The following is a 22165-nucleotide window of genomic DNA, read 5'->3' as shown; positions in this document are numbered from 1 at the left end:
GAGCTTTTGCTCTCTCTATCCCAACACCCGAACTCTATCTCTCTCGACTCTAACTCTCGAACTCTTATTCCCACAATACTAACTTTTGAACTCTTGCTCCTCCAACACTAATCCCGAGATCTTGCCCCCTCAATCCCAACGTCCGAAATCTTTATCTCTCATACCCAGCTCTCGAATTATTGACCTCTCAATCCCAAACTAAGAACTCAAGCTCTCTCAATACCAACTCTCGACCTCTTGCCCACCTAATCCGAACCTAAGAACTCTGTCGATTTCAATCCTATCTCTCGAACTCTTGTTATTCCAACCCAACTCCCGAGCTTTTGCTCTCTCTATCCCAACACCCGAACTCTACCTCTCTCGACTCTAACTCTCGAACTCTTACTCCCACAATACTAACTCGCAAACTCTTGACCTATAAAACCCAACTTTCGATCTCTTGACCTCTAAATCCCAACTCTCGAACTCTTACTCTCTCAATCCTAACTCTTGAACTCTTGCTCTTTCCATCCCATCTCCTGAACTCTTGCTCTCTCATTCTCAACCCTCGAAATCTTGCCCCCGCAATCCCAACGTCCAAACTCATTATTTCTCAATCCCAACTCTCGATCCTTTGACCTCCCAATCCCAACCTAAGGACTCTGTCAATTTCAATCCTAACTCTCGAACTCTTGCTTCTCCAACACTACTCCCGAGATCTTGCCCCCTCAATCCCAACGTCCGAACTCTTTATCTCTCAATCCCAACTCTCGAATTATTGACCTCTCAATCCCAACCTAAGAACTCTAGCTCTCTCAATACCAACTCTCGACCTCTTGCCCACCTAATCCGAACCTAAGAACTCTGTCGATTTCAATCCTATCTCTCGAACTCTTGTTATTCCAACCCAACTCCGAGCTTTTGCTCTCTCTATCCCAACACCCGAACTCTATCTCTCTCGACTCCAACTCTCGAACTCTTACTCCCACAATACTAACTCTCGAACACTTGACCTATAAAACCCAACTTTCGATCTCTTGACCTCGAAATAGCAACTCTCGAACTCTTACTCTCTCAATCCTAACTCTTGAACTCTTGCTCTTTACATCCCATCTCCTGAACTCTTTCTCTCTCATTCCCAACTCTCGAAATCTTGCCCCCTCAATCCCAACGTCCGAACCCTTTATCTCTCAATCCCAACTCTCGATCCTTTGACCTCCCAATCCCAACCTAAGAACTCTGTCAATTTCAATCCTAACTCTCGAACTCTTGCACCTCCAACACTACTCCCGAGATCTTGCCCCCTCAATCCCAACGTCCGAACTCTTTATCTCTCAATCCCAACTCTCGAATTATTGACCTCTCAATCCCAACCTAAGAACTCTAGCTCTCTCAATACCAACTCTCGACCTCTTGCCCACCCAATCCCAACCTAAGAACTCTGTCGATTTCAATCCTATCTCTCGAACTCTTGCTACTCCAACCCAACTCCCGAGCTCTTGCTCTCTCTACCCCAACACCCGAACTCTATTTCTATCGACCCTACCTCTCGAAATCTTACTCCCACAAACCTAACTCTTGAACTCTTGCTCTTTACATCCCCTCTCCTGAACTCTTTCTCTCTCATTCTCAACTCTCGAAATCTTTCCCCCTCAGGATTCTCTAGGATTGAAATTGACAGAGTTCTTATGTTGGGATTGTGAGCTCAAGAGATCGAGAGTTGGGATTGAGAGATAAAGTGTTCGGACATTGGGATTGAGGGGGCAAGATTTCGAGATTTGGGAATGAGAGAGAATGAGTTCAGGAGATGGGATGTAAAGAGCAAGAGTTCAAGAGTTAGGATTGAGAGAGTAAGAGTACGAGAGTTGGGATTTAGAGGTTAATAGATCGAGAGTTGGGTTTTAGAGGTCAAAGGATCGAGAGTTAGGATTGTGGATGTAAGAGTTCGAGAGTTAGGGTCGAGAAAGATAGAGTTCGGATGTTGGGATAGAAAGAGCAAGAGCTCGGTAGTTGGGATGTTGGAGCAAGAGTTCGAGAGTTAGGATTGAGAAAGCAAGAATTCTTAGGTTTGCATTGAGATAGAAAGAGTTCGAGAATTGGCATTTAGATTTCAAGAGATCGAGAGTTGGGATTTAACGGTTAAGAGCGGTTCAATAGTAACTCTCGAACTCTTACCGCTCCAACCCAACTCCCGAGCTCTTGCTCTCTCTATCCCAACACCCGAACTCTATCTCTCTCGACCATAACTCTCGAACCCTTACTCCCACAATCCTAACTCTCGATCTCTTGACCACTAAAACCCATCCCTCGATCTCGTGACCTCTAAATCCCAACTCTCGAACTCTTACTCTCTCAATCCTAACTCTTGAACTCTTGCTCTTTACATCCCATCTCCTGAACTCTTTCTCTCTCATTCCCAACTCTCGAAATCTTGCCCCCTCAATCCCAACGTCCGAACCCTTTATCTCTCAATCCCAACTCTCGATCCTTTGACCTCCCAATCCCAACCTAAGAACTCTGTCAATTTCAATCCTAACTCTCGAACTCTTGCACCTCCAACACTACTCCCGAGATCTTGCCCCCTCAATCCCAACGTCCGAACTCTTTATCTCTCAATCCCAACTCTCGAATTATTGACCTCTCAATCCCAACCTAAGAACTCTAGCTCTCTCAATACCAACTCTCGACCTCTTGCCCACCCAATCCCAACCTAAGAACTCTGTCAATTTCAATCCTAACTCTCGAACTCTTGCTACTCCAACCCAACTCCCGAGCTCTTGCTCTCTTTATCCCAACACCCGAACTCTATCTCTCTCGACTCTAACTCTCGAAATCTTACTCCCACAATACTAACTCGCAAACTCTTGACCTATAAAACCCAACTTTCGATCTATTGACCTCTAAATCCCAACTCTCGAACTCTTACTCTCAATCCTAACTCTCGAACTCTTTCTCTTTACATCCCATCTCCTGAACTCTTCTTCTCTCATTCTCAACTCTCGAAATCTTTCCCCCTCAATCCCAACGTCCGAGCTCTTTATCTCAAAATCCCAACTCTCGATCCTTTGACCTTCCAATCCCAACCTAAGAACTCTGTCAATTTCAATCCTAACTCTCGAACTCTTGCTCCTCCAACACTACTCCCGAGATCTTGCCCCTCAATCCCAACGTCCGAACTCTTTATCTCTCATACCCAACTCTCTAATAATTGACCTCTCAATCCCAACCTAAGAACTCAAGCTCTCTCAATACCAACTCTCGACCTCTTGCCCACCCAATCCCAACCTAAGAACTCTGTCGATTTCAATCCTATCTCTCGAACTCTTGCTACTCCAACCCAACTCCCGAGCTCTTGCTCTCTCTATCCCAACACCCGAACTCTATCTCTATCGACCCTAACTCTCGAAATCTTACTCCCACAAACCTAACTCTTGAACTCTTGCTCTTTACATCCCCTCTCCTGAACTCTTTCTCTCTCATTCTCAACTCTCGAAATCTTTCCCCCTCAATTCCAACGTCCGAACTCTGTATCTCTCAATCCCAACTCTCGATCCTTTGACCTCCCAATCCCAACCTAAGAACTCTGTCAATTTCAATCCTAACTCTCGAACTCTTGCTTCTCCAACACTACTCCCGAGATCTTGCCCCCTCAATCCTAACGTCCGAACTCTTTATCTCTCATACCCAACTCTCGAATTATTGACCTCTCAATCCCAACCTAAGAACTCAAGCTCTCTCCACACCAACTCTTGACCTCTTGCCCACCCAATCCCAACCTAAGAACTCTGTCGATTTCAATCCTATCTCTCGAACTCTTGATACTCCAAGTCAACTCCCGAGCTCTTGCTCTCTCTATCCCAACACCCGAACTCTATCTCTCTCGACTCTAACTCTCGAACTCTTACTCTCACAATACTAACTCTCGAACTCTTGACCTATAAAACCCAACTTTCGATCTCTTGACCTCTAAATCCCAACTCTCGAACTCTTACTCTCTCAATCCTAACTCTTGAACTCTTGCTCTTTCCATCCCATCTCCTGAACTCTTGCTCTCTCATTCTCAACTCTCGAAATCTTGCCCCCGCAAACCAAACGTCCAAACTCTTTCAATCCTAACTCTTGAACTCTCTCAATTTCAATCCTAACTCTCGAACTCTTGCTCCTCCAACACTACTTCCGAGATCTTGCCCCTCAATCCCAACGTCCGAACTCTTTATCTCTCATACCCAACTCTCTAATAATTGACCTCTCAATCCCAACCTAAGAACTCAAGCTCTCTCAATACCAACTCTCGACCTCTTGCCCACCCAATCCCAACCTAAGAACTCTGTCAATTTCAATCCTAACTCTCGAACTCTTGCTACTCCAACCCAACTGCCGAGCTCTTGCTCTCTCTATCCCAATACCCGAACTCTATCTCTCTCGACTCCAACTCTCGAACTCTTACTCCCACAATACTAACTCTCGAACACTTGACCTATAAAACCCAACTTTCGATCTCTTGACCTCTAAATAGCAACTCTCGAACTCTTACTCTCTCAATCCTAACTCTTGAACTCTTGCTCTTTCCATCCCATCTCCTGAACTCTTGCTCTCTCATTCTCAACTCTCGAAATCTAGCCCCCGCAATCCCAACTTCCAAACTCTTTATCTCTCAATCCCAACTCTCGATCCTTTGACCTCCCAATCCCAACCTAAGGACTCTGTCAATTTCAATCCTAACTCTCGAACTCTTGCTTCTCCAACACTACTCCCGAGATCTTGCCCCCTCAATCCCAACGTCCGAACTCTTTATCTCTCAATCCCAACTCTCGAATTATTGACCTCTCAATCCCAACCTAAGAACTCTAGCTCTCTCAATACCAACTCTCGACCTCTTGCCCACCCAATCCCAACCTAAGAACTCTGTCAATTTCAATCCTAACTCTCGAACTCTTGCTACTCCAACCCAACTCCCGAGCTCTTGCTCTCTCTATCCCAACACCCGAACTCTATCTCTCTCGACTCTAACTCTCGAAATCTTACTCCCACAATACTAACTCGCAAACTCTTGACCTATAAAACCCAACTTTCGATCTCTTGACCTCTAAATCCCAACTCTCGAACTCTTACTCTCTCAATCCTAACTCTTGAACTCTTGCTCTTTCCATCCCATCTCCTGAACTCTTGCTCTCTCATTCTCAACTCTCGAAATCTTGCCCCCGCAAACCAAACGTCCAAACTCTTTATCTCTCAATCCCAACTCTCGATCCTTTGACCTCCCAATCCCAACCTAAGAACTCTGTCAATTTCAATCCTGACTCTCGAACTCTTGTTCCTCCAACACTACTCCCGAGATCTTGCCCCCTCAATCCCAACGTCCGAACTCTTTATCTCTCATACCCAACTCTCTAATTATTGACCTCTCAATCCCAACCTAAGAACTCAAGCTCTCTCAATACCAACTCTCGACCTCTTGCCCACCTAATCCGAACCTAAGAACTCTGTCGATTTCAATCCTATCTCTCGAACTCTTGCTACTCCAACCCAACTCCCGAGCTTTTGCTCTCTCTATCCCAACACCCGAACTCTATCTCTCTCGACTCTAACTCTCGAACTCTTATTCCCACAATACTAACTTTCGAACTCTTGCTCCTCCAACACTAATCCCGAGATCTTGCCCCCTTAATCCCAACGTCCGAAATCTTTATCTCTCATACCCAGCTCTCGAATTATTGACCTCTCAATCCCAAACTAAGAACTCAAGCTCTCTCAATACCAACTCTCGACCTCTTGCCCACCTAATCCGAACCTAAGAACTCTGTCAATTTCAATCCTAACTCTCGAACTCTTGCTTCTCCAACACTACTCCCGAGATCTTGCCCCCTCAATCCCAACGTCCGAACTCTTTATCTCTCAATCCCAACTCTCGAATTATTGACCTCTCAATCCCAACCTAAGAACTCAAGCTCTCTCCACACCAACTCTTGACCTCTTGCCCACCCAATCCCAACCTAAGAACTCTGTCGATTTCAATCCTATCTCTCGAACTCTTGATACTCCAAGTCAACTCCCGAGCTCTTGCTCTCTCTATCCCAACACCCGAACTCTATCTCTCTCGACTCTAACTCTCGAACTCTTACTCTCACAATACTAACTCTCGAACTCTTGACCTATAAAACCCAACTTTCGATCTCTTGACCTCTAAATCCCAACTCTCGAACTCTTACTCTCTCAATCCTAACTCTTGAACTCTTGCTCTTTCCATCCCATCTCCTGAACTCTTGCTCTCTCATTCTCAACTCTCGAAATCTTGCCCCCGCAAACCAAACGTCCAAACTCTTTCAATCCTAACTCTTGAACTCTCTCAATTTCAATCCTAACTCTCGAACTCTTGCTCCTCCAACACTACTTCCGAGATCTTGCCCCTCAATCCCAACGTCCGAACTCTTTATCTCTCATACCCAACTCTCTAATAATTGACCTCTCAATCCCAACCTAAGAACTCAAGCTCTCTCAATACCAACTCTCGACCTCTTGCCCACCCAATCCCAACCTAAGAACTCTGTCAATTTCAATCCTAACTCTCGAACTCTTGCTACTCCAACCCAACTGCCGAGCTCTTGCTCTCTCTATCCCAATACCCGAACTCTATCTCTCTCGACTCCAACTCTCGAACTCTTACTCCCACAATACTAACTCTCGAACACTTGACCTATAAAACCCAACTTTCGATCTCTTGACCTCTAAATAGCAACTCTCGAACTCTTACTCTCTCAATCCTAACTCTTGAACTCTTGCTCTTTCCATCCCATCTCCTGAACTCTTGCTCTCTCATTCTCAACTCTCGAAATCTAGCCCCCGCAATCCCAACTTCCAAACTCTTTATCTCTCAATCCCAACTCTCGATCCTTTGACCTCCCAATCCCAACCTAAGGACTCTGTCAATTTCAATCCTAACTCTCGAACTCTTGCTTCTCCAACACTACTCCCGAGATCTTGCCCCCTCAATCCCAACGTCCGAACTCTTTATCTCTCAATCCCAACTCTCGAATTATTGACCTCTCAATCCCAACCTAAGAACTCTAGCTCTCTCAATACCAACTCTCGACCTCTTGCCCACCCAATCCCAACCTAAGAACTCTGTCAATTTCAATCCTAACTCTCGAACTCTTGCTACTCCAACCCAACTCCCGAGCTCTTGCTCTCTCTATCCCAACACCCGAACTCTATCTCTCTCGACTCTAACTCTCGAAATCTTACTCCCACAATACTAACTCGCAAACTCTTGACCTATAAAACCCAACTTTCGATCTCTTGACCTCTAAATCCCAACTCTCGAACTCTTACTCTCTCAATCCTAACTCTTGAACTCTTGCTCTTTCCATCCCATCTCCTGAACTCTTGCTCTCTCATTCTCAACTCTCGAAATCTTGCCCCCGCAAACCAAACGTCCAAACTCTTTATCTCTCAATCCCAACTCTCGATCCTTTGACCTCCCAATCCCAACCTAAGAACTCTGTCAATTTCAATCCTGACTCTCGAACTCTTGTTCCTCCAACACTACTCCCGAGATCTTGCCCCCTCAATCCCAACGTCCGAACTCTTTATCTCTCATACCCAACTCTCTAATTATTGACCTCTCAATCCCAACCTAAGAACTCAAGCTCTCTCAATACCAACTCTCGACCTCTTGCCCACCTAATCCGAACCTAAGAACTCTGTCGATTTCAATCCTATCTCTCGAACTCTTGCTACTCCAACCCAACTCCCGAGATTTTGCTCTCTCTATCCCAACACCCGAACTCTATCTCTCTCGACTCTAACTCTCGAACTCTTATTCCCACAATACTAACTTTCGAACTCTTGCTCCTCCAACACTAATCCCGAGATCTTGCCCCCTCAATCCCAACGTCCGAAATCTTTATCTCTCATACCCAGCTCTCGAATTATTGACCTCTCAATCCCAAACTAAGAACTCTAGCTCTCTCAATACCAACTCTCGACCTCTTGCCCACCTAATCCGAACCTAAGAACTCTGTCAATTTCAATCCTAACTCTCGAACTCTTGCTTCTCCAACACTACTCCCGAGATCTTGCCCCCTCAATCCCAACGTCCGAACTCTTTATCTCTCAATCCCAACTCTCGAATTATTGACCTCTCAATCCCAACCTAAGAACTCTAGCTCTCTCAATACCAACTCTCGACCTCTTGCCCACCTAATCCGAACCTAAGAACTCTGTCGATTTCAATCCTATCTCTCGAACTCTTGTTATTCCAACCCAACTCCCGAGCTTTTGCTCTCTCTATCCCAACACCCGAACTCTATCTCTCTCGACTCCAACTCTCGAACTCTTACTCCCACAATACTAACTCTCGAACACTTGACCTATAAAACCCAACTTTCGATCTCTTGACCTCTAAATAGCAACTCTCGAACTCTTACTCTCTCAATCCTAACTCTTGAACTCTTGCTCTTTCCATCCCATCTCCTGAACTCTTGCTCTCTCATTCTCAACTCTCGAAATCTAGCCCCCGCAATCCCAACTTCCAAACTCTTTATCTCTCAATCCCAACTCTCGATCCTTTGACCTCCCAATCCCAACCTAAGGACTCTGTCAATTTCAATCCTAACTCTCGAACTCTTGCTTCTCCAACACTACTCCCGAGATCTTGCCCCCTCAATCCCAACGTCCGAACTCTTTATCTCTCAATCCCATCTCTCGAATTATTGACCTCTCAATCCCAACCTAAGAACTCAAGCTCTCCCAATGCCAACTCTCGACCTCTTGCCTACCCAATCCCAACCTAAGAACTCTGTCGATTTCAATCCTATATCTCGAACTTTTGCTCCTCCAACACAACTACCGAGATCTTGCCCCCTCAATCCCAACGTCCGAACTCTTGATCTCTCATACCCAACTCTCGAATTATTGATCTCTAAATCCCAACTCTCGATCTCTTGAAATCTAAATGCCAATTCTCGAACTCTTTCTATCGCAATGCAACACTAAGAATTCTCGATTTCTCAATCTTAACTCTCGAACTCTTTCTCTCTCAATCCCAACTCCTGAACTCTTCACCTCTCCATCCGAATTACTGAACTCTATCTCTCCCAATCCCAACTATCGAGCTCATTCTCTCTCATTCCCAACTCTCGAAATCTTAACCTCTAAATCCCAACTCTCGATCTCTTGAAATCTAAATGCCAATTCTCGAACTCTTTCTATCTCAATGCAAACCTAAGAATACTTGCTTTTTCAATCCCAACTCTCGAAATCTTGCCCCCTCAATCCCAACTCTCGAACTCTTACTCTCAATCCTAACTCTTGAACTCTTGCTCTTTACATCCCATCTGCTGAACTCTTCTTCTCTCATTCTCAACTCTCGAAATCTTTCCCCCGCAATCCCAACGTCCAAACTCTTTATCTCTCAATCCCAACTCTCGAATTATTGACCTCTCAATCCCAACCTAAGAACTCTAGCTCTCTCAATACCAACTCTCGACCTCTTGCCCACCTAATCCGAACCTAAGAACTCTGTCGATTTCAATCCTATCTCTCGAACTCTTGTTATTCCAACCCAACTCCCGAGCTTTTGCTCTCTCTATCCCAACACCCGAACTCTATCTCTCTCGACCCTAACTCACGAACTCTTACTCCCACAATACTAACACTCGAACTCTTGACCTCTAAAACCCAACTTTCGATCTCTTGACCTCTAAATCCCAACTCTGGAACTCCTACTCTCTCAATCCTAACTCTTGAACTCTTGCTCTTTCCATCCCATCTCCTGAACTCTTTCTCTCTCATTCCCAATTCTAGAACTCTTGCCCTCAGATCCCAGCCTAAAAAACTCTGTCAATTTCAATCCTAACTCTCGAACTGTTGCTCGTCCAACCCAACTCCCGAGATCTTAATCTCTCTATCCCAACATCCGAACTCTATCTCTCTCGAACTCTTACTCCCACGATCCTAACTCTCGATCTCTTGACCTCTAAAACCCAACTCTCGATCTCTTTACCTCTAAATCACAACTCTCGAACTCTTAGTATTTCAATCCCAACATACGAACTCTTTTGCTGTCAATCATAACTTCAAAACTCTTTCTCATTCAATCCCAACTATCAAACTCTTTCTCTCTCAATCCCAACTCTCGAACTCTTTCTCCATCAATCCCAACTCTCGAACTCTTTCTCTCTCAATCCCGACTCTCGAACTCTAGACTTATCGATCCTAACTATCGAACTCTTTTGACAGCAAAAGAATTCGTAGTTTGGGATTGAAATACTAAGAGTTCGAGTGTTGGGATTGAGAGAGAAAGAGTTCGAGAGTTGGGATTGAGAGAGAAAGAGTTTGATAGTTGGGATTGATAGCAAAAGAGTTCGATAGTTAGGATTTATAAGTTTAGAGTTCGGGAGTTGGGATTGAGACAGAAAGAGTTCGGGAGTTGGGATTGTAATACAAAGAGTTCGAGAGTTGGGATTGATGGAGAAAGAGTTCGAGAGTTGGGATTGAGAGAGAAAGAGTTTGATAGTTGGGATTGAATGAGAAAGAGTTTTGAAGTTATGATTGACAGCAAAAGAGTTCGGGAGTTGGGATTGAAATAAAAAGAGTTTGATAGTTGGGATTGAATGAGAAAGAGTTTGGAAGTTGGGATTGATAGCAAAAGAGTTCGATAGTTAGGATTGATAAGTCTAGAGTTCGGGAGTTGGGATTGAAATAAAAAGAGTTCGGGAGTTGGGATTGAGACAGAAAGAGTTCGGGAGTTGGGATTGAAATACAAAGAGTTCGAGAGTTGGGATTGAGACAGAAAGAGTTCGGGTGTCGGGATTGAAATAAAAAGAGTTTGATAGTTGGGATTGAAATAAAAAGAGTTCGGGAGTTGGGATTGAAATAAAAAGAGTTCGGGAGTTGGGATTGAGAGAGAAAGAGTTCGAGAGTTGGGATTGATGGAGAAAGAGTTCGAGAGTTGGGATTGATGGAGAAAGAGTTCGAGAGTTGGGATTGAGAGAGAAAGAGTTTGATAATTGGGATTGGATGAGAAAGAGTTTAGAAGTTGGGATTGACAGCAAAAGAGTTCGATAGTTAGGATTGATAAGTCTAGAGTTCGGGAGTTGGGATTGAAATAAAGAGTTCGGGAGTTGGGATTAAGACAGAAAGAGTTCGGGAGTTGGGATTGAAATACAAAGAGTTCGAGAGTTGGGATTGAGAGAGAAAGAGTTTGATAGTTGGGATTGAATGAGAAAGAGTTTTGAAGTTGGGATTGACAGCAAAAGAGTTCGTAGGTTGGGATTGTAATATAAGAGTTACTTGTACGTATAATACACTCGTACGTATAATACAAATGCAGGTATAATACACATTCATGTATAATACGCTTAAACGTATATTACTTAAATTATAGTATATTACTTGTACGTATAATACACTCTTACGTATAATACACATTCAGGTCTAATACACATCCATGTATAATACGCTTATACGTATATTACTTATATTATAGTATATTACTTGTACGTACAATACACTCTTACGTATAATACACATTCAGGTCTAATACACAACCATGTATAATACGCTTATACGTATATTACTTATATTATAGTATATTACTTGTACGTATAATACAATCGTACGTATAATACACATGTAGGTATAATACACTCTTACGTATAATACACATGCAGGTATAATACACTTTCATGTATAATACGCTTATACGTATATTACTTATAGTTTATTACTTGTACGTATAATACACTCGTACATATAATACACTTATACATATCATACATTTGTACGTATAATATACATGCATCTATAATACACTTGTACGTATAATACACATGTACCTATAAAACATATATATGTATAACACATATTTATGTATAATACAATTGTACGTATAATACCGAGAGCAGTATAATACTTTTGAATGTATAATACACATGTACGTATATTACAAGTGTACGTATAATATACTTGTATGTATAATACATATGTACGTATAATACCCTCGTACGTATAATACACATGCAGGTATAATACACTTTCATGTATAATACGCTTATACGTATATTACTTATAGTTTATTACTTGTACGTATAATACACTCGTACGTATAATACACTTATACATATCATACATTTGTACGTATAATATACATGCATCTATAATACACTTGTACGTATAATACACATGTACCTATAAAACATATATATGTATAACACATATTTATGTATAATACAATTGTACGTATAATACCGAGAGCAGTATAATACTTTTGAATGTATAATACACATGTACGTATATTACATATGTACGTATAATATACTTGTATGTATAATACATATGTACGTATAATACACATATTTATGTATAATACTTATGTATGTATGTAATGTATGTATGTAGTTATCACATACATATTTATTTATTTATTTAGTTATTTACTTAGTACAATTATTACAATAGTTATTTAGTATTACAAATGCTAACGTGCATAAGCGGAGATTTCAAAAAGCCGTTTATAACAATGATACTTATATATTAACTTTCTCCCGTGTATCATACGTGTTTATCCGTTTGAAGCTAGTAAGACTTTTTACAGCAGCTGATCTGTAAGCAGCTTATCTCAAAATACGCGCCAGAAGCGCGAACTTATGAACTAACGAATAGTGTACAATTCTCGTCTGCTAAAGATGGTGGGAAATCAGGAAATCAAATTACCTCATGGTAGAAATGGCCGAACCAGTAGGTGAAAAATTGTCAAAAAAGTGAGTAATCATCGTGGTGCTTTCACGTTAGAACTTGACTATCTAAAGATAACCTACAGCACACTGTATGTTCAAGAATATTTCCTTTCTGTACTACAGTATTTTTCGATCTTTGTTTAACACTTAACTGCTATGTGGGGTAGATTTACCCCAGACAATTTTTAACAATAAATAAAATTTTTTTTTTTTTTTTTCAACAATTTTTTTCAGTATGTGTAACATTAAAAATTGTTAACCTGAATATTTTTTTTTTGTAGTAAAAGGTTTGAAATATACTATAAAAACTTTTCATAGCAAAATATCTAAAATTCTCTGATTTATTCGATGTTTTTCGAGCTGGGGTAGATTTACCCCACCGAGCAGTTACGTGGTTAAAATGAGATGTGCAAGTTAATAAGTGTTAATAAATTAACGGTTTTTGTATCACCTTGTCGGTGGTGCTATAATTGCGATAATTGTGCTGTAAGCAACGAACGATGTTGGGCATTATCGAAAGAAGCTTGCTAAGAAGTCAAGCTGCTCTGCCGGCTAGCCTACTATACTTATGTGATGAAACACGTTACAACTTGCGTCATATTTCCATCTGCCAACCTTTGTGTAAACCGTGCGTAAATTTGTTTTTTAAAAACGGCACATTCATATCGATCGCTTACAACCAAGGAGAAGATGTAAAAGTTCAAGTGATGGCCGATGCAAAATTTTATTATGATGAAAGCAAATTTGAGCCAGATAACTCTAAAATTGGTAGAGGTGATATTATTGGTATTGATGATTTTCCTTGTAAAAGTAAGAAAGGAGAATTGTCAATTATGTCTAAAAGTATAAAACTTCTGAACCCTTGTTTGCACATGCTTCCTCATTTACATTGTGGATTGAAAGATAAAGTAAAATTTTAGTAAAAGATTATTAATAATTAATGTAGACAAAAAAAGGTTAAACAAGGTTCCGTCAACGTTATTTAGATCTGATCATTAACAATCACGTCAGATAAAAGTTTTACATTAGAGCGCAAATAATTTCTTACATACGTAAATTTTTGGATGAACTGGGTTTCTTGGAAATTGAAACACCAATGATTAACATGATTGCTGGTGGGACAACAGCAAAACCTTTTATCACACATCACAACGATCTTAAACTGGATGTATACATGAGGATTACACCAGAACTTTACAACAAAGTAAACATAATAGTTTCAAAACTATATACATTTTCTAATATAACTAAAGATAGTTATATTAATTTAATCTTTAATTATCTTAATTTTAAATTTATTTTATTTAAACTCAACTTTTTTTACAGAAGTTAGTGCTAGGAGGAATTGACAGAGTTTACGAAATCGGAAGATAGTTCAGGAATGAAGGTATCGACATGACTCACAATCCTGAATTCAACACTTGTGAATTTTACATGGTCTATGCGGATTACAATGATTTGATAGCTATGATTTCGGGCATGGTTAAGTTAACACATAGTACTTATAAAGTAATCTATCATCCAAACGGCTAAGAAGGTGAAGCGGTAGAAATAGATTTTATTCCGCCATTTAAGCGAATATCAATGTTGAAAAGTCTTGAGGAACTTCTGAACGTTAATTTTCCTAAGGCTTCCGAATTAAATACTCCAAAGGCTAATAAATTCCTCAGCGATCTTTGTATAAAGCACGAGGTTGAATGTCCAGCACCAAGGACCACTGCTAGATTACTAGATAAAGTATGTGAATATTAATAGCTTAAAAATTGAATTTATAAACAGATAGTTATTAATTAGTTACTAATAATAATTTATAACTTTAGCTGGTCGGCGAGTTCATTGAAGAAAAGTGTATAAATCCAACATTCATTTTAGATCATCCACAAATTATGTCTCCGCTTGTAAAATACCACCGTTCTGCGGAGGGTCTCACGGAACGATTTGAACTTTTTGTCATGAAGAAAGAAATTTGTAATGCATATACGGAGTTGAATGATCCGTTTGTACAAAGGGAAAGGTACGTAATATTTTTGCGAATTGCACAATTGAGTAATTCTCATTTTTTGAAAAAGAAAATTTTTATTTTACTAAAAATGTATATTTCTAGATTTGAGCAACGAGTTGACGATAATTTCTGTACATCTTTAGAATATGGTTTGCCGCCTACCGCAGGTTGGGGTCTTGGAATTGATCGTCTAACTATGTTCCTCACTGACTCTAATAATATTAAAGTTAGTTTAAATTATAATGATATTTATAATTCATAAATATCTGTAAACTAAAACTTATTTAAATTTACTCACAGGAGGTACTGTTCTTCCCGGCTATAAAGCCTGATGATCCAAACAGAAATACGAGAAGAGATTATAGAAGCTGTTAATAATACAGCCAAATAAATTTTGGAAAAAGAATTTTCGTTAAACGTTTATTATTAAACATAATTTATCGTAACATTGTTTTATATTCTTCTACCTAGATAAACATAGACTTGAATGTATTTATAATTTAATTACATATATAAATTAAAATATATCTTATATAAATTATTTTCCATGATTCATGTACATTTGACATTTTATAAAATTTTTTAACGTTGTTGATGTATAATAAATCTTTAACACGACAAAATTTACTCTAAAATGATCTTCTTATAACATAAAGCATAATAAAACACAATCCTTTACAACTTTAGCAATCACAAAAAAATTTGAACAATTTCAACTGTGTAATAAGCTAACTATAATTTATTTTAATTTGAATCAATTTAACAGTTAGATCAGCTGTCTTCTAAATTTGCTATATATTTTGTTACAGAATTATAATGTGCTCCAAGTTGGTACATATGCCGATGATATGTTAGAATAAGTTTTCTTGTCTGTTCATATTCTTCACCTACTATGTAAGGAACACCACTAGCTTGAATAACTTCAATAGGACATTTGAGAATATTTGCTAGTACCTGCAGCTGTAACAAGAAAATTTTATTAAACATAAAATACTAATATACCGTTGCATGTTGAATAAATATTCTCACTTCAACTGTTCCACCCCAAGCACTCGTTTCTCCAACTGAATCACAGTATTTTTCATACTGTTCAATTGACATAAGATCATCAGAATCTGGATTATCTATAAATGACAGAAAATTATCACTATGCTCTCTTAGATATTTGGCAGTTTGTTTCCTAAGATCAATAAAGTTCAGGGAAGGTATGTTTCCTATTAATTTCAATTGATGTGCAACAGCATTGTATAGGTTAAAAAAAAAATATTCATTAACATTGATGCTTAATTAAATATTCTTTGATATGGATATGGATATGGATATGAAAATGGATATGGATATGGATATGGATATGGATATGGAAATGGATATGAATATGGATATAGTATGGATATGGATAAAGTATAGATATGAATATGGATATGGATCAAGTACGGATATTGATATGGATATAGGATATGGGATACGGGATATGGAATATGGATAAAGCATGGATATGGATATGGATATGGATGTGGATATGGCTGTGGTATGGATATGAATATGGATATGATTATGGATAAAGTATAGATATGATTTGGATATGGATATGGGATATGGATAACGTATTGATATGGGATATGGCTATAGCATGTATATGTAGTATGGATATGGATAGGGATATGGATTAAAGTATGGAAATGGATATGAATATCATATATAGATAAAGTATGAATATCATATATAGATAAAGTATGTATATGGATATTGGATATATATATATATATATATATATATATATATATATATATATGTATATATATATATCCATATATATATATATATATATATATGGATATCACAATCCAACCTAAGAACTCTTGCTCTCTAAAACCACACTCTCGAACTCTTACTGTCACAATCCCAACTCTCGAACTCTTGCTCTCACAATCCTAACCCCAACCTACGAACTCTTGCTCTCTCAATCCTAACTCTCGAACTCTTAATCTCTCAATTCCAACCTACGAACTCTTGATCTCTCAATCCCAACCACCGAACTCTTGCTCTCTGAATCACAACTCTCGAACTCTTGCTCTCACAATCCCAACTATCAAACTCTTGGTCTCACAATTCCAACTATCGAACTCTTGCTCTCTCAAACTCAACTCTCGAACTCTTAATGTCACAATCCCAACTCTCGAACTCTTGCTCTCACATTCCTAAACTACGAACTATGCTCTCACAATCCCAACCTACGAACTCTTGCTCTCTCAATCCCAACCATCGAACTCTTGATCTCTCAATCACAACTCTCGAACTCTTGCTATCACATTCCCAAACTACGAACTATGCTCTCACAATTCCAACCTACGAACTCTTGATCTCTCAATCCTAACTCTCGAACTCTTGACCTCTCAATCATAACCTAAGAACTCTTGAAAAATTTCATGTTTTTTCACTATTTTTGTGATTTTATCGATATAGTTAATTTTAGATAAATACGTCAAGGTTATCTTCTTTTTGGAAAAAGATTTTAATATCTTCTATAATAAATGATTTAATATTTTTTTCTTCCGAGCACTTTCTACTGCATCAAGAACTCATAAAATACGAACTTAAGATGTACATAACTCCAACACTGGGAGATCTTTGAAATGTAAACACATAATATAATCCTCCATCATAGACAATTAATATATATATTTACAAATTACTACCTGCAGACTGAGTTTTCCATGAAACAAACAAAGCTTTACTGTTGTTCACTCCTGCAGTTATCACATTAGGAGTGCCTTTTTGTACTCATCCTTGATGAACGTCTCTTACAGAACACCTTTTGTCATGAAAAACTTATTTAATATAAATATAGATCTATCTTGATGATGAACTAATGTCTTACCTGATTAATTGAAATAAATTTCTTCAAATATATACTGATCTTAGAAAACAGTAGGCATCAGTTTTTATCATTTTTATTTCAGTCTACCTGTAAAATAAAATTCTAAACAAAGTATCTGATCAACCATCTGATGTGATTAAATAAAATTGAATAAAAAAAGATACATATCTGATTGTAAAAGAGGTTATAGTTACTAAACCAACTACAGCTTTTCCATTTTCCAATGATTTAATAAATAATCTTACTACTTTCAACTACACTTTGATAATTTAAAAAATTGTTCAAAATTTATTTAAGCTTCAAGCAAAGTATTCAGTGCGTAGCGAAGGCTTGGCTTGAAAATGTAAACACTAAGGGGGACGTAGAATTAAGCGTGGAACTAAATCAAACGACGGTCACGGATACAAAAAAAAAATCCAAATCAAATCCAATACAAAGAAAAAGAAACGCCACGACTATCCTTTTATAAGTTTGCCTTTGCGAGAAAATGATAGGATTCTCAGCACTGGCTCGGTCCCAAGTTCCTAACTCACGATCTGATTCGAGCTCTAGAATTTTCCAAGCTTTCGGCGAGCTTTCAAGCATTAGTCCTATATTTGCACCCACCAGTCTATGAACTTCTATTACTTGTACTCGATTTGTTAACCTTGTTAATTACTCAAGTATTCCAATTATCGTCGGTACGGAAATGAAAGATTTTTAAATTTGTTATTATACTTCAATACGTAGCATTGAATATAAGAAATTTTGATTATGTTTGTTCCATTTAAATGTGGCGCTAGCGTCGTGTTTACGCGCCATTTTCTATTGCTATATTATTGCTGTTGACAGTGTATAATGTCACCGTTGTACCTGAGTTTACTATGCGTGTTATGTTTACATGCTCATGACACAATTTTTAAGATATAATTTGAATCTTTGTAAAACTTTAACGATAATGAAGTTGACAGCACGAGCTCGACAGCAAAATGAGAGTGGCGAACAACAAGAAATAAGCGATTCCATTTTATGCGAAAGAGAAGAACTTGATTTAGGAATAACATTGAAAGGGGGTCAAAGTTTCCGGTAAGAAATTATTATTTTTGATAATTTTTTATTTGACTTCTCAATTTCTAAATCATAAATGCATATTTTTTATGATTGCTAAAATTCTCTGTTAATATTTAATTTGATAATTTTTAACAGCATTGTTTTTGAATTGCAGATGGACAGCTTGTGATAGTGATGGAAAATTTAGAGGAGTTTTTGGAAGTACTGTTTGGACATTGTCACAAAATGATAATAAAATAATTTACACAATGCATCAATCACTCCAGAAGGGTTTTAAATGTGAAGAAGTTTTATCTAATTATTTTCGATTAGATGTTTCATTGAAAGAAAATATAAAAACATGGGCCAATTCTGATTCTCATTTTAAGAGTGTTTATGATAAGATAGGAGCTGTTAGAATATTAGATCAAGATGTTGTTGAAAATATTTTCTCATTTATTTGTAGTTCAAACAATAACATACAAAGGTAAAAAGAAACAACATAATTACCATTGCAATATTTTTCAATATATTAATTTTCAGAATATCAGGCATGGTAGAAAAATTGAGTAGAATATTTGGTGAAAAGATTGGTATTATAGATGGTAAAGAGTATTATGATTTCCCTACGATAGAAGCACTTTCTAAACCAAATGTCGAGTTGATTCTCAGACAAGAAGGTTTTGGATACAGAGCTGGCTATATAGCAAAAAGTGCTCAGAAACTTTTAACTCTTGGAGGCAGACAGTGGCTGCAAGATTTGAAAAAGGAGAGTGGTACAACTTATGAACATGCAAGAGAAAGTCTCATGTCTCTTCCAGGTATTGGTCCTAAAGTTGCAGATTGTGTTTGTCTTATGTCACTTGGGCATTTAGAAGCTATTCCAGTGGATACTCATATATTTCAAATAGCATGTGCAAATTACATTCCACATCTAAGCAAACAAAAATCTGTAACTCCAAAAATTCACCAAGAAGTTAATAATTACTTGCGTGAACTTTGGGGACCTCTTGCTGGTTGGGCACAAGCTATTGTGTTCTGTGTAAAAATTAATTCCACAGATAGATATAAAAGTAAAAGCAACAAACGCACTAATAGTGATGAAAAACAAAAATCTGTTAAAGTGAATAAATCTAAGAAAAGTAAGTAAGTGTAATTAAATTGGGACTATGAAATAGTTCATGTTTGCAGTTTGTAATCAAACGTTTTATTTTTTTAAAATACATAAAGTATTTTTTAAATGCATATATTGAGCTTTTAATTAGTTCAGACAATAATCTGCAATTTTTACAATTTAATATTTTAATAGAACTGATAATAATTACAGTTGTAAAATATTCTAATACAACCAATACTACAATTATTAATAAATCTTGTATAGTTCATATTAAAAGTTTATAAATTAAAAACTTTCGTTCATAATTTACTTTGAAATTCTTATTAAATAAATAATTATGTACATTAAATCCTGAAATTAGGATAGTCTCAAAAGTTTGACACATTGCTTTTCTAAAAAGTTTATCTATGCACGTAATACTAAATATTGTTTAAAGATGTAAATATTTTACCATTAAATTTTGGTGAAAAAATGTCGAGTCTGTACCTTATGATCTATGTTTTAAAATTACAGAAAAGGTCCTTACATGCAAATTATCAAAAAATTAAATTTTACAATAATTATTGTAAATTGAGTGCTGATAGGTAGAATGTTACCTTCATAAAACGCATTAAAAAGTCGGAACTTTTCACAGCTGTAGACCAATCATGCAAAGAGTAGAAGTCTTTAGATCATCTTGGCACAGACATTTAACTTTTGTTTGACTCTAAAATTTTTCAACACTGATCAGACTCACTGGAAAATAGTTTCATTCGATTTAAACACTATAGCTTTTACACTTTGATGTGGAAGTTCAGGTATATAATTTGAGTTAAGACATCGCTTTTTTTTTAGTTTTTTACAACCAACCAGAGCAAAGTCAAAGTCATCTAATATCAAACTTTCACCAAGATTTTCATAATCATCCTCAAGATTATCTTCATCTGAAGTAATTAAAAAAATATTTCAGCTTAATAATTTTTAGCAAGTTATTGTATTTACAAAAAATTGTAAAAATTACCTTTATATTTTTGAAGTATTTCTGCAAATACACTTTGGAATAGATAATTGAGTCCAGGGAATGCTGCATTCAAATAAGCTTTATGTAAAGGCCTTAATAATGATAAACATTCCATTTGTAGAGAAGCTGGTGTTGAACAACTGTATGTTATTCTCATTTTACTTTTTGCTGCTGTTGAACAAACCATGGGATAGAGTTCTAATCCTCTAAGACCAGAGAAAGCAATACCTAAAATATACCATTTTATTTTATATATCGCTTACTTAATTAATGTATATTTCAGACTAGGAACATATTTCTGATGTTGTAAGTTACCTAATGGTTTCCTATTTAAGAAAAATTGAAGGGTTCCTTTCCATGTGTCCAAATGAACTCCAACTAAACTACCTTGTTTGAAACATGCTGTATATTCTTTAAATTCACCACTGTGTTGTATAAATCCTCTATACGAATAACCCCAAGACTCACTGTCTCTACCCAAAAGAGAGCAAAAAGAATCCATTGTACTAGTTAGATCTGCTTTTATCGTGCCCACTCCAACCATCTAGAGAAGAACATAAGCCAATGGATTGAACATATTGTTTAGAAATTAAGCCACAGATAAAATAAAATGTTGCGATACTTACCACATCTGTTCCATAAACTGGTGTAATCATTTTGACCTCCCAATAGTGATGTCTCCCCTTTGACATCATTTTGTTACCTCTGATAGCTGCTGTACCTACACTATATCCAGGATGGAACTTGACTTCTAAATTTGAGTCGTCCAGTTGCAGTCTCGGTGTTTCAAAAGATGCGTCCCATGACCACTCGTACGCTGAAATCACAACAAGCAATAAGTTTTCTCAAACTGTTTACAAATACAAACAATAAACAAACAACGCGGTATGGTTGATTGTTGTCAACAATTGTAAGCCGTTTATCAGGTACGTGATAGTGAAAGTGAAAAAAAATGAGAGAAATGACCAAAATGAGAGGATCGATCTGTTAAAAAGGTTAACGATCAGTGTAATATTCTCGACAATAGTAACCGTAAAAAAACTTACTTCCACTCTCCACAGGTTGACTGCAGTTTGTTTCAGAGTATTGGCAAAGATTGGCTAATTCATGAAGAAATCTTGCGGGATGGTACTCGAGACTCATGATGATAAAATTAAAAAATTCAATGTCTTCTCTTCTTTAATCTCTATGAAGCGATAAGGTACTTCTGCACATCTATATATTTAAACAAAACACTAGCGCCAGTGTGCATGATCTCCCTTATATAACTTCGGTGTTGCCGTTCGAGAAAGCTCTCGAAATTTTCATACCGACGGAGCATAGTTTCAATATATTTCCTGATGACATATATATAACATATAGATATATAAAACGAGGTTTTCCGTTCATTAAGCTTCAGTGAAGACTATCGATGAGCAATAAA

General features: G+C 37.7%; 3 protein-coding genes and 1 pseudogene across 3 annotated transcripts; 2 read left to right on the top strand and 2 right to left on the bottom strand.

Annotated features, from left to right (window-relative positions):
* Positions 1-12665: 12665 nt before the first annotated feature.
* On the top strand, positions 12666-15093 carry LOC131664691 (lysine--tRNA ligase-like; annotated as a pseudogene).
* A 91-nt stretch (positions 15094-15184) lies between these two features.
* On the bottom strand, positions 15185-17119 carry LOC131664690 (deubiquitinase OTUD6B-like). The gene is made up of 3 exons (XM_058935989.1): positions 17056-17119; positions 15748-15842; positions 15185-15678 (listed from the first exon to the last, which is right to left on the bottom strand). The coding sequence occupies exons 1-3, from the start codon at positions 17117-17119 to the stop codon at positions 15490-15492; spliced, it is 348 nt and encodes a 115-aa protein (XP_058791972.1). The 3' UTR covers positions 15185-15489.
* A 1347-nt stretch (positions 17120-18466) lies between these two features.
* LOC131664482 (N-glycosylase/DNA lyase) lies at positions 18467-19883 on the top strand. Its single transcript, XM_058935618.1, has 3 exons — positions 18467-18661; positions 18801-19112; positions 19169-19883. Exons 1-3 carry the CDS (start codon positions 18477-18479, stop codon positions 19773-19775), a joined length of 1104 nt encoding a protein of 367 aa, XP_058791601.1. The 5' UTR covers positions 18467-18476; the 3' UTR covers positions 19776-19883.
* Positions 19884-20085: 202 nt separating this feature from the next.
* Positions 20086-21974, bottom strand: LOC131664483 (SPRY domain-containing SOCS box protein 3-like). Its single transcript, XM_058935619.1, has 5 exons — positions 21789-21974; positions 21369-21559; positions 21058-21286; positions 20743-20970; positions 20086-20665 (listed from the first exon to the last, which is right to left on the bottom strand). The coding sequence occupies exons 1-5, from the start codon at positions 21883-21885 to the stop codon at positions 20475-20477; spliced, it is 936 nt and encodes a 311-aa protein (XP_058791602.1). The 5' UTR covers positions 21886-21974; the 3' UTR covers positions 20086-20474.
* Positions 21975-22165: the final 191 nt, after the last annotated feature.

The sequence above is a fragment of the Phymastichus coffea genome, unplaced genomic scaffold (genome assembly GCF_024137745.1).
Source record: "Phymastichus coffea isolate CEN01 unplaced genomic scaffold, Cenicafe_Pcof_1.1 PCOF00044, whole genome shotgun sequence".
Classification (NCBI taxonomy): domain Eukaryota; kingdom Metazoa; phylum Arthropoda; class Insecta; order Hymenoptera; family Eulophidae; genus Phymastichus; species Phymastichus coffea.
The sequence above is the reverse complement of the archived record's forward strand: the minus strand, read 5'-3'. Positions and strand labels throughout refer to the sequence as shown.

Coding starts and splice junctions, on each gene's coding strand:
- LOC131664690 (XM_058935989.1), bottom strand. CDS start 17,119: ATGATTGAGAGGTCAAGAGTTCGAGAGTTAGGATTGAGAGATCAAGAG. Junction 15,843..17,055: donor AGAGTTCGTAGGTTGGAATT/GTGAGAGCATAG, acceptor TGTCATTTATAG/ATAATCCAGATTCTGATGAT. Junction 15,679..15,747: donor CTTGGGGTGGAACAGTTGAA/GTGAGAATATTT, acceptor TTCTTGTTACAG/CTGCAGGTACTAGCAAATAT.
- LOC131664482 (XM_058935618.1), top strand. CDS start 18,477: ATGCTCATGACACAATTTTTAAGATATAATTTGAATCTTTGTAAAACT. Junction 18,662..18,800: donor AAAGGGGGTCAAAGTTTCCG/GTAAGAAATTAT, acceptor TTTGAATTGCAG/ATGGACAGCTTGTGATAGTG. Junction 19,113..19,168: donor TCAAACAATAACATACAAAG/GTAAAAAGAAAC, acceptor ATTAATTTTCAG/AATATCAGGCATGGTAGAAA.
- LOC131664483 (XM_058935619.1), bottom strand. CDS start 21,885: ATGAGTCTCGAGTACCATCCCGCAAGATTTCTTCATGAATTAGCCAAT. Junction 21,287..21,368: donor CAGTTTATGGAACAGATGTG/GTAAGTATCGCA, acceptor GTTCTTCTCTAG/ATGGTTGGAGTGGGCACGAT. Junction 20,666..20,742: donor AATACTTCAAAAATATAAAG/GTAATTTTTACA, acceptor TAATTACTTCAG/ATGAAGATAATCTTGAGGAT.